Source organism: Petromyzon marinus, chromosome 66 (assembly GCF_048934315.1).
Source record: "Petromyzon marinus isolate PM22_M1 ecotype Great Lakes invasive population chromosome 66, UKy_Petmar_22M1.pri1.0, whole genome shotgun sequence".
Taxonomy (NCBI): Eukaryota; Metazoa; Chordata; class Hyperoartia; order Petromyzontiformes; family Petromyzontidae; genus Petromyzon; species Petromyzon marinus.
The window spans coordinates 5,187,096-5,206,796 of NC_133732.1; the positions used below are offsets into that span (position 1 = coordinate 5,187,096).

The 19,701-nt window shown below is 47.2% G+C and overlaps 1 protein-coding gene across 1 annotated transcript in view; it reads left to right on the top strand.

Moving 5' to 3' along the window:
- The window catches only part of LOC142906529 (E3 ubiquitin/ISG15 ligase TRIM25-like), a 79,748-nt gene that overhangs the window by 53,989 nt on the left and 6,058 nt on the right, over positions 1-19,701 (top strand). Inside the window, exon 10 of the mRNA XM_076054536.1 lies at positions 7,749-12,499. Within this exon, the coding sequence (XP_075910651.1) occupies positions 7,749-8,675 (927 nt within the window). The 3' untranslated portion in view covers positions 8,676-12,499. The remainder of the gene's footprint in view (positions 1-7,748; positions 12,500-19,701) is intronic.

The following is a 19,701-nucleotide window of genomic DNA, read 5'->3' on the forward strand; positions in this document are numbered from 1 at the left end:
CTTGCCAGTATCAAAATATGAGAATATATCATGGGGACCTCCTTTGACAGTGTCAAAATATGAGAATATGTCATGGGGTCCTCCTTTGACAGTGTCACAATATGAGAATATATCATGGGGATCTCCTTTGGCAGTGTCAAAATATGAGAATATATCATGGGGATCTCCTTTGGCAGTGTCAAAATATGAGAATATATCATGGGGTCCTCCTTTGGCAGTGTCAAAATATGAGAATATATCATTGGGACCTCCTTTGGCAGTGTCAATATATGAGAATATATCATTGGGACCTCCTTTGGCAGTGTCAAAACATGAGAATATATCATTGGGATCTCCTTTGGCAGTGTCAAAATCTGAGAATTTATCATTGGGTCCTCCTTTGGCAGTGTCAAAACATGAGAATATATCATTGGGATCTCCTTTGGCAGTGTCAAAATATGAGAATATATCATGGGGATCTCCTTTGGCAGTGTCAAAATATGAGAATATATCATGGGGTCCTCCTTTGGCAGTGTCAAAATATGAGAATATATCATGGGGACCTCCTTTGGCAGTGTCAAAATATGAGAATATATCATTGAGACCTCCTTTGGCAGTGTCAAAATATGAGAATATATCATGGGGTCCTCCTTTGGCAGTGTCAAAATATGAGAATATATCATTGGGACCTCCCTTGGCAGTATCAAAATATGAGAATATATCATTGGGACCTCCTTTGCCAGTGTCAAAATATGAGAATATATCATTGGGACCTCCCTTGCCAGTATCAAAATATGAGACTATATCATTGGGATCTCCTTTGGCAGTGTCAAAATATGAGAATATATCATGGGGATCTCCTTTGCCAGTGTCAAAATATGAGACTATATCATTGGGACCTCCTTTGGCAGTGTCAAAATATGAGAATATATCATTGGGACCTCCCTTGGCAGTATCAAAATATGAGAATATATCATTGGGACCTCCTTTGCCAGTGTCAAAATATGAGAATATATCATTGAGACCTCCTTTGGCAGTATCAAAATATGAGAATATATCATTGGGACCTCCTTTGCCAGTGTCAAAATATGAGAATATATCATTGAGACCTCCTTTGGCAGTATCAAAATATGAGAATATATCATTGGGACCTCCTTTGCCAGTATCAAAATATGAGACTATATTGATTCCCTCTTGATTGGAAGCTTTCATGACTGCAGGAAAACCGTACTCTTTGGTTCTGTCGGTAAAAGCCACCGCGCAGTGGGAAGAATAATCAAAATAAAAATCCGACGTTTCGGGCGCAGCACAACAAGCGTCCATCATCGGGTGGGAAAGCGCTTGGGTCTTGCTGCTGATGCAGACCGCAGTGATTCAATTTGATTTTCCCAACCAACGTAGACTTTTCCCAAGGAACCGAAAAAAAGCTTGTGGTTACTTTTTTTTTCCGCCTTTTGTCCGGCAGCCAGACGATCTTCTTTGGTTCCTTCGGTAAAAGTCACCGCCGCCGTGCAGAATGAGAATAAAATAATAAAATAACGCGATGAAATTCTCACGACGTTTCGGGCCACAACACAAGCGGCCCTTCATCAGGTGAAGGGGACGAGACCTGTCTGGAGGACAGCGCTGGAGTGAAAAAGCCACGCTGAGATCGCGACCTTTAAGCTTTGTGAGAAGAAACAAAGCGCCTTGACAAAGGAATTAGCATATAATTTAGCATTGAAATGGCCGAGTGATTAGCTTGTGACTGGTCACAGAAACGTCTATGTTCAAGTCAAAGCCTACACATCCACAGAGGCACCTAGTACAAACCAAACAGGAGAATTTAGCATTGAAATAGCTGAGTGATTAGCTTGTGACTGGTCACAGAAAAGGCTATGTTAAAGTTAAAGCATACACATCCGCAAAGGCACCCCTTGACAAAGGAATTAGCATAGAATTTAGCATTGAAATAGCTAAGTTAAAGCATACACATCCGCAGAGGCACCCCTTGACAAAGGAATTAGCATAGAATTTAGCATTGAAATAGCTGAGTGATTAGCTTGTGACTGGTCACAGAAATGGCTATGTTAAAGTTAAAGCATACACATCCGCAAAGGCACCCCTTGACAAAGGAATTAGCATAGAATTTAGCATTGAAATAGCTAAGTTAAAGCATACACATCCGCAGAGGCACCCCTTGACAAAGGAATTAGCATAGAATTTAGCATTGAAATAGCTGAGTGATTAGCTTGTGACTGGTCACAGAAATGGCTATGTTAAAGTTAAAGCATACACATCTGCAAAGGCACCCCTTGACAAAGGAATTAGCATAGAATTTAGCATTGAAATGGCCGAGTGATTAGCTTGTGACTGGTCACAGAAATGGCTATGTTAAAGTTAAAGAATACACATTCACAGAATCACCTAGTACACATCAAACAGGAGAATTTAGCATTGAAATAGCTGAGTGATTAGCTTGTGACTGGTCACAGAAATGGTTTGTTAAAGTTAAAGCCTACACATCCGCAGAGGCACCTAGTACAAATCAAACAGGATAATTTAGCATTGAAATAGCTGAGTGATTAGCTTGTGACTGGTCACAGAAAAGGCTATGTTAAAGTTAAAGCATACACATCCGCAAAGGCATCCCTTGACAAAGGAATTAGCATAGAATTTAGCATTGAAATAGCTAAGTTAAAGTATACATATCCGCAGAGGCACCCCTTGACAAAGGAATTAGCATAGAATTTAGCATTGAAATGGCTGAGTGATTAGCTTGTGACTGGTCACAGCTCTGTCGTCCCGACGGGTCTGTACCTTTCACCTGAAGACGGCCGCTTGCGTTGTGGCCGAAACGTCGTGAGAATTTTATCGCGTTGCTTTATTATCTCATTCTCATTCTACGCAGCGGCGGTGACTTTTACCGAAAGAACCAAAGGAGATGAATCATCCTTGCAGTCACGAAAGCTTCAAATCGAAACAAAGACGGTCGTTTTGAGATGTTAAAACACCAAACTTAAACCTTTATTTTTTTATTTGGAACAAGGAATCGCCTCACTGCGTTAACCACAACGCTCGTGGTCAGAATGCGAACAACAACAACAACAAAACACGCTCACTCTGATAAATCTGTGTGGCGTTGTCCTTGAAACTGATTGGTCCACACCAGAGACGGCTTTCTTTTGAGCCTCGTCTCAAAACGGTGTTAGAAGGCCAGAGGAGAACGCCAGACATAAAAGGGGGGGGAGGGAGGAAATAATAAACTTTTATCAGATGTCATCATTTAAGCGATTCAAGTTTCAGTCCAAGATTGCTTACACAGGTAAATAAACGACTTCCACCACTTCTTGGGACTTTAATTCGGGATTTGGAAGCTTTCGTGACTTGCAAGGATTCATACTCTTTGGTTTATATTCGGTAAAAGTCACGACGTTTCAGAGGCAACACAAGCCTCCGTCTTCAGGTGGAACAGCCACGGCAACCTTGCCACGTGACTTTACCGAGCAAAACCAACGAGTACTTGCGCATTTGTTTATTGGTTGCGACTGATGCAGTGGCGATGTTGACCGCACAGCGCACCAGGTACTCATTTGAGGCTGAGCCGACCTAGGAGAGGCCCAGGTACCAGTTCAGATAATCGTCACGTGGTGGTGTTGGCCGTGAGCGGGAATCGAATGTAAATCTCTGGATTTGTAGCCCAGCGCGCCAACCACTGTGCCACCACTCCCCACACCCACACACACACTCACGCAACAACAACAACAACAACCGCCATACGCCACTAAGTGGCGGTGACATCACCACGACGCTTGTGCCAGGCTATGTGCACGTTGAGGCCACGTAAAGTGTCGAACGCCCCATTGGCAGGAGGTCACGAAGCAGACCCAGGTGCCACGGGTCGACTGACTGAGATGACCGGCTGATGCACCACCTGTGCCCCTTACTGTGCCAACCTGCTGTGCTTTAGCCACCCGGCGCTCCGCTCGTTGTTGTGAGCGTCGCTCCTCCACCCTCCGTTGTTGTTGTAGGGCGACTGCCTCCAACTGCCCAGTAGCGTCCTTCACGAGCCTCCACCACAGAGGCCGATCTTGACACCGCTGGTACCGGTCATCGGCAAGTCAACTCAGCTCCACGTCCTCCTGTACCACATCACTCCATCTCTTCTCTAGCCCGTGCCGCGCCCGTTTAGCCCCCTCGATCCGGCCGAACAAAAGCTGTTTTGGCATGCGGTGGCTGGGCATGCGGGCTACATGACCCAGCCAACGCAGCCTTGCCTGCCGGAGGAGCTCACCGATGGGACCTTGCCCAGATCTTTCAAGGATTTGTGAGTTCCTCACACAATCCAGCCTGGTAAAACCCAGGATTGATCGTAGGGGGCCAGCCTAAATGTTTCTAACCGGCGAAGATATTCCATTAGGGGGGGTCCACATTTCGCAAGCGTAGAGAAGGGAGGGAATGACCGTGGCCGAGAAGACCTGAAGCTTAGTGCGGAGCGACAGACCAAGTAGCTTCCACACAGCGTTACGCAACCGATGAAAAGACATTGCCGCTTGACTGATTCGGAGTGAGACCTCTGCTGTTAAACCAGAGCCAGTCATAAGCACACTGCCTAGATATAGGAAACTCTCCACTTTCTCCACAACTGCCCCATCACCAATTGGGAGTTGTGGGGGTGGAGTGTCCGATGGTACAAAATACCCTGGGAAGTGCTTAGTTTTGGTGGGGCTGATGGTAAGGCCCCATCTCTTAGTGGTACGCTCCAGTCTCAGCAGCAGCGTCTCCAACTCCTCCTCTGAGTCAGCAACGATTACCAGATCATCAGCATATGTAACGTGGTTGAGCAATAGGGAGCCATCCCTTGACCACACCCGGGCATCGATCAGCCTCCCATTATATCTGTACCAGATGCAAATTCCTCCAGTACAGCTATTGAAGGCCTCACGAACTACGTGGTCAAAATAAATGTTAAATAATGTGGGAGCCAGAGGACATCCCTGTCGCACCCCAAGGTGTACAGCGAATGGCTCCGACTCCCGGCCACGTAGTTTTACCCGGGTCCGCTTCCCATCATGAAGGTCCTTAATGATCGTGAGCAGTGGGTCAGGGAATCCGAAAGCACGAATAACATCCCAGAGCCCAGGCCTACTGATGGTATCAAAGGCCTTGACCAGGTCAATAAAGCAGAGATGTAGGTCTTGTTGGAATTCCCTACACCTCTGCTGTAGCAGACGGACATAAAATATGGCATCCGTGCAAGACTGCTCTTTCCTGAAACCACATTGAGGCTCCGAAAGCCTCTCCTCAGCGTGCCTGGCAAGGAGATGTTGAATAATCCTTGGGAAAACCTTTCCCGGCACACTGAGGAGTGAGATGCTCCTGTAGTTGTTACAGTCTGTGCTGTCCCCCTTCTTAAAAAGGGAGACCACCAGGGCATCCTTCCAGTTCTGCGGAACCCGTCCAGTGATCCAGATTGTTGTTATGATGTCATATAGGGCAGTCTGTGCACAAACGCCACCCTCCCTCAGCATTTCACTTGGGAATCATCTCTGCCCGGTGCCTTTCCTGGTCTCAGACTCTGGATCGCCCTCAGTACTTCCTCAACAGATGGCACCTCAGCCAGCCACTCACAGGAGGTGACTTCTTCAAATATTTGAGGCACCACAGCCTCAGCAGGGTCATCCCCACTTTGTCCCACGATGTTTCCCATGTCGAGGGATTTTCCCTGCCCCAGGACTTCACATAAATGCTCAGCAAATCTGCAATCCTGTTCCTGGGGGTCGGATATTGGATCACCGTTTTTTCCCCTAATGATGGTAATAGGTGTGGCGCTGCAGGTTACTTTTTTGATGGAGTTAAATAGAGATTTGTGATCACGGGCCACTGAGGCAGACTCCATCTCCAAAGCAACCCGCGACCACCACCCATCCTTGCAGCGCCTCATGGCTCTCCGAACCTCCGAGCGAAGGCTGCGGTAAGCCTCCTCATCCTCTGACGTAGGATTCTTTAGACGATTAGAGTGGGCCTGTCGCTTTTTCTCAACTATCCTGAACACCTCCTCTGTCGGCCAGGGTCTCTGGGGAGGTCTGGACCGCCTACCCAAAGCAGCCATTGCAGCTGCATGAGTTACAGTCCTAAACCTCGCCCATTTACCCTCGACATCAGGAGAAGTGGGGGACGATACCAACCTCAGCTGCACGCGATGATGAAATTCTCGCTTGCAACTTTCATCAGCTAGCTGAAACCAGGCCACCTTAAGTTGGAATGGGGTCCTGGGTGTACACCCACCACCGGAGTGGAAGAATGGCAGAAGCATCTTACAGATGACAAGTCGATGGCCAGAGGGCAGATCAGCTCCACGGTAGGTCCTGGTGTCAAGGACATGGGCCCGCATCCGCTGATTCGTCACTATGTAGTCCAGCAGATGTTCTTGCTTGGATCTGGCATGCATCTATGATGTTGTGTGGATGCACCACTGCCGGAACAGCGTGTTGGTAATTACAAGCCCATGGGCTGCACAAAAATCTAGCAGCCTCCTACCGTTGTTATTGAGCTGATCTGGCCCATGCCCTCCAATCACTCCAGACCAGGTGACAGCATCATGACCAACTCGGGCATTGAAGTCACCCAACATGATAACTCTATCCCGAGGGGGCACTTTAGCCAGCACCTGTGACAGGAGGTCATAGAAGGCATCTGACTCATCGGCCTTGCCTGCATCCCTCCACGGATGTTCATCTTCGGTGGGGGCATAAGTAACCACAACCACCACTCCTCGCCTCCGGTTTATGTGAAGGCGAGCCCAAAGTAGCCTGGGGCTTACAGCTTCCCACACCTCACCGCCACGCTCCCATGCCCCCTTCATTCTTTTGTTCAAAAGAAGACCCACACCCTGTTGTTTGGCAGTCTGCGGCCCCGAGTAGAGGACTGTCCACCCCTCATGGTGGCAGGAGCCAGAGCCGGTCCACCGGACCTCCTGAATGCCACAGAGATCCAGGCGGTACCGGTCCAGCTCCTGACAACGGAGTGGCAGCCTCTCCTCCGCAGTGAGCGTTCGAACATTCCACGTGGCCACACGAAGTGCCTTTTTGTTGTTTCTGGAGTAGCCCCGAGGGTAGAGATTCAATCTCCTGACTCCGCCAATTGGGGTTTGGCCAGGAGACGTCATAGACGCCTGTCCCCCCGGGGCCTCCGGTACAAACTTATTAGTTACATATTTCAGTTTAACTCGTGGTTTAGTGGTAATTAATTGAAGGTGGAGGGGTTACCAGCCCCACTCGCACCGGTCCAGAGCCCCCGTTTAGCCCCTGTGGTGGCTACAAATGCCCTGAGGGGACAGGCCAATCGGAATTGGCCCTCACCCCACAGCACTGCCCACGACAGCGTTGCCCGTCCACACATACACACACCCACCCACGCACCCACCCACCCACGCACCCACCCACCCACCCACGCACCCACCCACACACCCACCCACCCACAGGCGCACGGCTTCACTATTGAGGGCCCAGAGTTAATACATCAGCCCGTTTGGTGCCAGCTGATGCGAAATGATTCCCTAGTGGGGAGTGGTGTGGGACAGAGAAGAATACCCAAGCAGAAATGAATAAATAATTACAGTGGCGAGGAGATACTGCTGACTGCTTCCAATCCAGCTTCTCTCGCGACACACACACAGACTCCTCCACACACATACACACAGACACACACACACAGACACGCACAGACACACACACAGACACACACACAGACACACACATACAGACTCCTCCACACACACATAGACACAGACTCCTCCACACACACACACAGACACACACACAGACACACACATACAGACTCCTCCACACACACATAGACACAGACTCCTCCACACACACACACACAGACACACACACAGACACACACACACAGACTCCTCCACACACACACAGACACACACACAGACTCCTCCACACACACACACACAGACACACACACAGACACACACACAGACACACACACAGACACACACACACAGACACACACACAGACTCCTCCACACAGACACACAGACTCCTCCACACACATACACACAGACACACACACACACACAGACACACACACACAGACACACACAGACACACACACAGACACACACATACAGACTCCTCCACACACACATAGACACAGACTCCTCCACACACACACACACACAGACACACACACAGACACACACATACAGACTCCTCCACACACACATAGACACAGACTCCTCCACACACACACAGACACACACACAGACACACACACACAGACTCCTCCACACACACACACAGACACACACACAGACTCCTCCACACACACACAGACACACACACAGACACACACACAGACTCCTCCACACAGACACACAGACTCCTCCACACACACACACAGACACACACACACACACAGACACACACACACAGACACACACACACACAGACACACACACAGACACACAGACACACACACAGACTCCTCCACACACAGACACACACACACAGACACACACACAGACACACAGACACACACACAGACACACACACAGACACACAGACACACACACAGACACACAGACTCCTCCACAGACACACACAGGCAGACACACACACAGACACACTCACACACTGCGTGCCTGTATATTAAAGGCGCCGGCGGCCCTTGCGAGAGACGCAGAGAGAGTGGGAGAGTGAGAGAGACACAGTGGAGTGGTGGTGCATGGGGAGAGCAGGAGGCAGAGAGACACCTACACAGAGAGACACAGGGGAGAGACAGAGACACAGGGGAGAGACACCTACACAGAGAGACACAGGGACAGGGGAGAGACACCTACACAGAGAGACACAGGAGAGAGACGCAGAGAGAGTGGGAGAGTGAGAGAGACACCTACACAGAGAGACACAGAGAGGAGAGACAGAGACACAGGGGAGAGACACCTACACAGAGAGACACAGGGACAGGGGAGAGACACCTACACAGAGAGACACAGGAGAGAGACGCAGAGAGAGTGGGAGAGTGAGAGAGACACACAGTGGAGTGGTGGTGCATGGGGAGAGCAGGAGGCAGAGAGACACCTACACAGAGAGACACAGGGGAGAGACAGAGACACAGGGGAGAGACACCTACACAGAGAGACACAGGGACAGGGGAGAGACACCTACACAGAGAGACACAGGAGAGAGACGCAGAGAGAGTGGGAGAGTGAGAGAGACACCTACACAGAGAGACACAGAGAGGAGAGACAGAGACACAGGGGAGAGACACCTACACAGAGAGACACAGAGAGGAGAGACGGAGACACAGGGGAGAGACACCTACACAGAGAGACACAGGAGAGAGACGCAGAGAGAGTGGGAGAGTGAGAGAGACACACACACAGTGGAGTGGTGGTGCATGGGGAGAGCAGGGGGCAGAGAGACACCTACACAGAGAGACACAGGGGAGAGACAGAGACACAGGGGAGAGACACCTACACAGAGAGACACAGGAGAGAGACGCAGAGAGAGTGGGAGAGTGAGAGAGACACACACACAGTGGAGTGGTGGTGCATGGGGAGAGCAGGGGGCAGAGAGACACCTACACAGAGAGACACAGGAGAGAGACGTAGAGAGACACAGGGACAGGGGAGAGACACCTACACAGAGAGACACAGGGGAGAGACAGACAGAGACACAGGGGAGAGACACCTACACACAGAGACACAGGGGAGAGACAGAGACACAGGGGAGAGACACCTACACAGAGAGACACAGGAGAGAGACGCAGAGAGAGTGGGAGAGTGAGAGAGACACACACACAGTGGAGTGGTGGTGCATGGGGAGAGCAGGAGGCAGAGAGACACCTACACAGAGAGACACAGGAGAGAGACGTAGAGAGACACAGGGACAGGGGAGAGACACCTACACAGAGAGACACAGGGGAGAGACAGAGACACAGGGGAGAGACACCTACACAGAGAGACACAGGAGAGAGACGTAGAGAGACACAGGGGAGAGACACCTACACAGAGAGACACAGGGGAGAGACGCAGAGAGACACAGGGACAGGGGAGAGACACCTACACAGAGAGACACAGGAGAGAGACGCAGAGAGAGTGGGAGAGAGAGAGACACACACAGTGGAGTGGTGGTGCATGGGGAGAGCAGGAGGCAGAGAGACACCTACACAGAGAGACACAGGGGAGAGACAGAGACACAGGGGAGAGACACCTACACAGAGAGACACAGGGACAGGGGAGAGACACCTACACAGAGAGACACAGGAGAGAGACGCAGAGAGAGTGGGAGAGTGAGAGAGACACCTACACAGAGAGACACAGAGAGGAGAGACAGAGACACAGGGGAGAGACACCTACACAGAGAGACACAGGAGAGAGACGCAGAGAGAGTGGGAGAGTGAGAGAGACACCTACACAGAGAGACACAGAGAGAAGAGACAGAGACACAGGGGAGAGACACCTACACAGAGAGACACAGAGAGGAGAGAGAGACACAGGGGAGAGACACCTACACAGAGAGACACAGGAGAGAGACGCAGAGAGAGTGGGAGAGTGAGAGACACACACACAGTGGAGTGGTGGTGCATGGGGAGAGCAGGGGGCAGAGAGACACCTACACAGAGAGACAGGAGAGAGACGCAGAGAGACAGGGGAGAGACACCTACACAGAGAGACACAGGGGAGAGACAGACAGAGACACAGGGACAGGGGAGAGACACCTACACAGAGAGACACAGAGGAGAGACAGACAGAGACACAGGGGAGAGACAGACAGAGACACAGGGACAGGGGAGAGACACCTACACAGAGAGACACAGAGGAGAGACAGACAGAGACACAGGGACAGGGGAGAGACACCTACACAGAGAGACACAGGGGAGAGACAGACATAGACACAGGGGAGAGACAGACAGAGACACAGGGACAGGGGAGAGACACCTACACAGAGAGACACAGGGGAGAGACAGACAGAGAGACACAGGGACAGGGGAGAGACACACACAGAGAGACACAGAGGAGAGACAGACAGAGACACAGACAGAAGTAGAGACAGAGAGACACAGAGGAGAGACAGACAGAGACACAGACAGAAGGAAAGACAGAGAGACACAAGGGAGAGACAGACAGAGATACAGGGACAGGAGGAGAGACACCTACACAGAGAGACACAGAGGCGAGACAGACAGAGACACAGACAGAAGGAAAGACAGAGAGACACAGAGACAGGAGGAGAGACACCTACACAGAGAGACACAGAGGAGAGACAGAGATTCAATTACAGGAGGATAGAGAGAGAGACACACAGAAGCAGACACACACAAACAGAGGCTGAGAATCAGCCAGATAGGAGGAGACAGACACAGAGAGAAACAGAGGAAGACACACACGCAGACAGAAACACCAGATAGGAGGAGAGAGACACAGAGAGACACAGAGGAAGACACACACGCAGACAGAGACACACACACAGACAGAGACACACACACATACAGAGAGGCTTAGAGACAGAGAGCAAGGCGAGAGACACACACAGAGACACACACAGACACAGACACACACAGAGACACAGACAGACACACACAGAGACACAGACAGACAGAGACACACACACAGACACACACACAGACAGAGACACACACACAGACAGAGACACACACACAGATACACACAGAGACACACACACAGACAGAGACACAGACAGACAGAGACACACACAGACACACATACACACAGACACACACACAGAGACACACACACAGACACACACATACACAGAAACACACACACAGACAGACACACACACAGATACACACAGAGACACACACACACACAGACAGAGACACACACACAGATACACACAGACAGAGACACACACACAGACACACACAGAGACAGACACAGACAGAGACACACACAGAGGCAGAGACACACACAGACACACACACAGACACACACACAGAGACACACACAGATACAGAGAGAGACACACACACAGAGACACACACAGAGACACACACACAGACACACACACAGACACACACACACAGAGACAGAGACACACACAGAGACACACACAGACACACACACATACACACACACAGACACACACACAGACACACACACACACAGACACACACACAGACACACACACACACAGACACACACACAGACACACACACACACAGACACACACAGAGACACACACAGACACACACACACAGAGACACACACACAGACACACACACACAGACACACACACACAGACACACACACACACACAGACACACACACAGACACACACACAGACACACAGACACACACACACACAGACACACACACACACAGACACACACACACAGAGACACACACAGACACACACACACACAGACACACACACACACACAGACACACACACAGACACACACACACAGAGAGGACTGCAGGAAGAGCAGGAGGAGGATGTGGAGGAGAAGCGACGGTGTCGTGAATCCCATCTGAGAGGCGACCACTCCGAGCGAGGTGAGTGGCTGATGCTGCTCCTTCTCTGCACGTGCCCACCGATGATGACACCTGGGGCCGCTTCCGCCAGCGATGATTCAGGCACAGCGTGACTCTGACAACAGCTGATGAGACACTGCGTGTGGAAACTAATCCTTGACTATAAACATTTGGGCAGGTCGCCAGTATTGATTCAGGCAGAGCGTGGCTCTGACTGCTGATGAGACACTGCGTGTGGAAACTAATCCTTGACTATAAACATCTGGGCAGGTCGCCAGTTTTATTCAGGCAAAGCGTGACTGACTGCTGATGAGACACTGCGTGTGGAAACTAATCCTTGACTATAAACATCTGGGCAGGTCGCCAGTATTGATTCAGGCAGAGCGTGACTCTGACAGCTGCTGATGAGACACTGCGTGTGGAAGTCGGTCCTTGACTATAAACATTTGGGCAGGTCGCCAGTATTGATTCAGGCAGAGCGTGGCTCTGACTGCTGATGAGACACTGCGTGTGGAAGCCGGTCCTTGACTATAATCATCTGGGCAGGTCGCCAGTATTGATTCAGGCAGAGCGTGGCTCTGACTGCTGATGAGACACTGCGTGTGGAAACTAATCCTTGACTATAAACATCTGGGCAGTTCCGCCAGCGATGATTCAGGCACAGCGTGACTCTGACAGCTGCTGATGAGACACTGCGTGTGGAAACTAATCCTTGACTATAAACATCTGGGCAGGTCGCCAGTATTGATTCAGGCAGAGCGTGGCTCTGACTGCTGATGAGACACTGCGTGTGGAAACTAATCCTTGACTATAAACATCTGGGCAGGTCGCCAGTTTTATTCAGGCAAAGCGTGGCTCTGACTGCTGACGAGACACTGCGTGTGGAAACTAATCCTTGACTATAAACATCTGGGCAGTTCCGCCAGCGATGATTCAGGCACAGCGTGACTCTGACAACAGCTGATGAGACACTGCGTGTGGAAACTAATCCTTGACTATAAACATCTGGGCAGGTCGCCAGTTTTATTCAGGCAAAGCGTGGCTCTGACTGCTGATGAGACACTGAGTGTGGAAGCCGGTCCTTGACTATAAACATCTGGGCAGGTCGCCAGTATTGATTCAGGCAGAGCGTGGCTCTGACTGCTGATGAGACACTGCGTGTGGAAACTAATCCTTGACTATAAACATCTGGGCAGGTCGCCAGCATTGATTCAGGCACAGCGTGACTCTGATTGACTGCTGATGAGACACTGCGTGTGGAAACTAATCCTTGACTATAAACATCTGGGCAGTTCCGCCAGTATTGATTCAGGCAGAGCGTGGCTCTGACTGCTGATGAGACACTAAGTGTGGAAGCCGGTCCTTGACCATAAACAGCTGAGCAGTTCGCCAGCGATGATTCAGGCAGAGCGTGGCTCTGACTGCTGATGAGACACTGCGTGTGGAAGCCGGTCCTTGACTATAAACATCTGGGCAGGTCGCCAGTACTGATTCAGGCAGAGCGTGGCTCTGACTGCTGATGAGACACTGAGTGTGGAAGTCGGTCCTTGACTATAAACATCTGAGCAGGTCGCCAGTTTTATTCAGGCAAAGCGTGGCTCTGACTGCTGATGAGACACTAAGTGTGGAAGCCGGTCCTTGACTATAAACATCTGGGGGCAGTTCCACCAGCAATTAGTTCAGCCAGAGTGTGACCGTGCTGCCGATGAGACACTGAGTGTCGAAACCTTCGCAGAGTTCTGCTCGTGCTGAACAAAACGCAGCCGATGAGATCCGCTGCCTGAAGCAAGAGCCGTGTCGCTCATGGGATGGGTCCATTTTTGTTCAGACGTGAAAATGATTTTGCATTCTCCATTCCTTACGATCGCAGCTTATGGGGGGGGGGGGGGGGGGGGGGGTTTGGGTTAGATCGCGTAAATGTATAAATGTTGTGTCGTTAAACCCTCCACCACCCGACACAGCCAAATTAGTAAGGGTTTAGTGTCACGTGAACAGCGCATTCCAAACTCGTTACTGGGACGTCATCGACCGCAGTTTTGGTCAGCAGATCCACAACTTTTACAAGGTTCGGCGAGGCATTGATATTGACGGGATCTAACCCAACGGAAAGATATGTTATGAGATGTAGGTCTGCTGTAGCACGAAGAACAACCCAGAGCCCAGGCCTACTGATGGTATCATAGGCCTTGACCAGGTCAATAAAGCAGAGATGTAGGTCTTGCTGGAATTCCCTACACCTCTGCTGCAGCAGACGGACAGAAAATATGGCATCTGTGCAGGACCGCCCTTTCATGAAACCGCATTGGGGCTCCGCAAGCCTCTCCTCAGCGTGCCTGGCAAGGCGATGCTGAATAATCCTTGCCAGGACCTTTCCCGGCCTACACTGAGGAGTGAGATGCCCCTGTAGTTGTTACAGTCTGTGCGGTCCCCCTTCTTAAAGAGGGGGACCCCACCAGGGCATCCTTCTAATCGTGCGGAACCCGTCCAGTGGTTCCAGACTTTTGTTGTGATGTCATGTAGGGCAGTCTGTGCACAAACTCCATCCTCCCTCTCTCAACCATCACTCTCCCTCACCATCTTTTCTCACCACCCCTCACTCTCCCTACCATCACCCGTCCCACTGAAACCCCACCTCTTGTCTCCAGACAATGCTACAAAATGTACCATTTATAATTCTTGTAAAGCGTTTTGACGAAAGCACTCTTTAAAATCCTGGATAAGATAAGCATTAAATGTTCGAGACCATAGTTCATCCGACACTGATGATGTAGATACTACGCCACTGATAATGTAGTTACTACACCACTGATAATGTAGTTACTACACCACTGATAATGTAGTTACTACGTCACTGATAATGTAGTTACTACACCACTGATAATGTAGTTACTACACCACTGATAATGTAGTTACTACACCACTGATAATGTAGTTAGTACGCCACTGATAATGTAGTTACTACGTCACTGATAATGTAGTTACTACACCACTGATAATGTAGTTACTACACCACTGATAATGTAGTTACTACACCACTGATAATGTAGTTAGTACGCCACTGATAATGTAGTTACTACACCACTAATAATGTAGTCACTACACCACTGATAATGTAGTTACTACACCACTGATAATGTAGTTACTACACCACTGATAATGTAGTCACTACACCACTGATAATGTAGTCACTACACCAATGATAATGTAGTTACTACGTCACTGATAATGTAGTTACTACGTCACTGACAATGTAGTTACTACACCACTGATAATGTAGTTACTACACCACTAATAATGTAGTCACTACACCACTGATAATGTAGTTACTACACCACTGATAATGTAGTTACTACACCACTGATAATGTAGTTACTACACCACTGATAATGTAGTTAGTACGCCACTGATAATGTAGTTACTACACCACTAATAATGTAGTCACTACACCACTGATAATGTAGTTACTACACCACTGATAATGTAGTTACTACACCACTGATAATGTAGTCACTACACCACTGATAATGTAGTCACTACACCAATGATAATGTAGTTACTACGTCACTGATAATGTAGTTACTACGTCACTGACAATGTAGTTACTACACCACTGATAATGTAGTTACTACACCACTGATAATGTAGCTACTACGTCACTGATAATGTAGTTACTACGCCACTGATAATGTAGTTACTACGCCACTGATAATGTAGTTACTACACCACTGATAATGTAGTTACTACACCACTGATAATGTAGTTACTACACCACTGATGATGTAGTTACTACACCACTGATAACGTAGTTACTACACCACTGATAATGTAGTTACTACGTCACTGATAATGTAGTTACTACGCCACTGATAATGTAGTTACTACGCCACTGATAATGTAGTTACTACACCACTGATAATGTAGTTACTACACCACTGATAATGTAGTTACTACACCACTGATAATGTAGTTACTACACCACTGATAATGTAGTTACTACACCACTGATAATGTAGTTTACTACACCACTGATAATGTAGTTACTACACCACTGATAATGTAGTTACTACGCCACTGATAATGTAGTTACTACACCACTGATAATGTAGTTTACTACACCACTGATAATGTAGTTACTACACCACTGATAATGTAGTCACTATACCACTGATAATGTAGTTACTACACCACTGATAATGTAGTCACTACACCACTGATAATGTAGTCACTACACCACTGATAATGTAGTTACTACGCCACTGATAATGTAGTCACTATACCACTGATAATGTAGTTACTACACCACTGATAATGTAGTCACTACACCACTGATAATGTAGTCACTACACCACTGATAATGTAGTTACTACGCCACTGATAATGTAGTTACTACGCCACTGATAATGTAGTTACTACACCACTGATAATGTAGTTACTACGCCAATGATAATGTAGTTGCTACATCACTGATTATGTAGTTACTACACCACTGATAATGTAGTCACTACACCACTGATAATGTAGTTTACTACACCAATGATAATGTAGTTACTACACCACTGATAATGTAGTTACTACACCACTGATAATGTAGTCACTACACCACTGATAATGTAGTTACTACGCCACTGATAATGTAGTTACTACGCCACTGATAATGTAGTTACTACACCACTGATAATGTAGTAACTACAACACTGATAATGTAGTTTACTACACCACTGATAATGTAGTTACTACGCCACTGATAATGTAGTTACTACACCACTGATAATGTAGTCACTACACCACTGATAATGTAGTTTACTACACCACTGATAATGTAGTTACTACACCACTGATAATGTAGTAACTACACCACTGATAATGTAGTTACTACACCACTGATAATGTAGTTACTACACCACTGATAATGTAGTTACTACATCACTGATAACGTAGTTACTACGTCACTGATAATGTAGTTACTACACCACTGATAATGTAGTTACTACACCACTGATAATGTAGTTACTACACCACTGATAATGTAGTTACTACACCACTGATAATGTAGTTACTACACCACTGATAATGTAGTTACTACACCACTGATAATGTAGTTACTACGCCACTGATAATGTAGTTACTACGCCACTGATAATGTAGTTACTACGTCACTGATAATGTAGTTACTACACCACTGATAATGTAGTCACTACACCACTGATAATGTAGTTACTACACCACTGATAATGTAGTCACTACACTACTGATAATGTAGTTACTACACCACTGATAATGTAGTCACTACACCACTGATAATGTAGTCACTACACTACTGATAATGTAGTTACTACACCACCGATAATGTAGTTACTACGTCACTGATAATGTAGTTACTACGTCACTGATAATGTAGTTACTACGCCACTGATAATGTAGTTACTACATCACTGATAATGTAGTTACTACACCACTGATAATGTAGTTACTACGCCACTGATAATGTAGTTACTACGCCACTGATAATGTAGTTACTACACCACTGATAATGTAATTACTACACCACTGATAATGTAGTTACTACACCACTGATAATGTAGTTACTACACCACTAATAATGTAGTGACTACACCACTGATAATGTAGTTACTACGCCACTGATAATGTAGTTACTACGCCACTGATAATGTAGTCACTACACCACTGATAATGTAGTTACTACACCACTAATAATGTAGTGACTACACCACTGATAATGTAGTTACTACGCCACTGATAATGTAGTTACTACGCCACTGATAATGTAGTCACTACACCACTGATAATGTAGTTACTACACCACTGATAATGTAGTCACTACACCACTGATAATGTAGTTACTACACCACTAATAATGTAGTGACTACACCACTGATAATGTAGTCACTACACTACTGATAATGTAGTTACTACACCACTGATAATGTAGTCACTACACCACTGATAATGTAGTCACTACACTACTGATAATGTAGTTACTACACCACCGATAATGTAGTTACTACGTCACTGATAATGTAGTTACTACGTCACTGATAATGTAGTCACTACGCCACTGATAATGTAGTTATTACACCACTGATAATGTAGTTACTACATCACTGATAATGTAGTTACTACGTCACTGATAATGTAGTCACTACACTACTGATAATGTAGTTACTACACCACTGATAATGTAGTTACTACATCACTGATAATGTAGTTACTACACCACTGATAATGTAGTTACTACGCCACTGATAACGTAGTTACTACACCACTGATAATGTAATTACTACGCCACTGATAATGTAGTTACTACATCACTGATAATGTAGTTACTACGTCACTGATAATGTAGTTACTACGCCACTGATAATGTAGTTACTACATCACTGATAATGTAGTTACTACAACACTGATAATGTAGTCACTACGCCACTGATAATGTAGTTACTACACCACTGATGATGTAGTTACTACACCACTGATAATGTAGTTACTACACCACTGATGATGTAGTTACTACATCACTGATAATGTAGTCACTACACCACTGATAATGTAGTTACTACACCACTGATAATGTAGTTACTACACTACTGATAATGTAGTTACTACACCACTGATAATGTAGTTACTACATCACTGATAATGTAGTCACTACACCACTGATAATGTAGTTACTACACCACTGATAATGTAGTTACTACACCACTGATAATGTAGTCACTATACCACTGATAATGTAGTTACTACACCACTGATAATGTAGTTACTACACCACTGATAATGTAGTTACTACGCCACTGATAATGTAGTTACTACACCACTGATAATGTAGTTACTACGCCACTGATAATGTAGTTACTACGTCACTGATAATGTAGTTACTACACCACTGATAATGTAGTCACTACGCCACTGATGATGTAGTTACTACACCACTGATAATGTAGTTACTACACCACTGATAATGTAGTTACTACACCACTGATAATGTAGTTACTACGCCACTGATAATGTAGTTACTACGCCACTGATAATGTAGTTACTACACCACTGATAATGTAGTTACTACGCCACTGATAATGTAGTTATTACACCACTGATAATGTAGTCACTACACCACTGATAATGTAGTTACTACACCACTGATAATGTAGTTACTACACCACTGATAATGTAGTCACTACGCCACTGATAATGTAGTCACTACA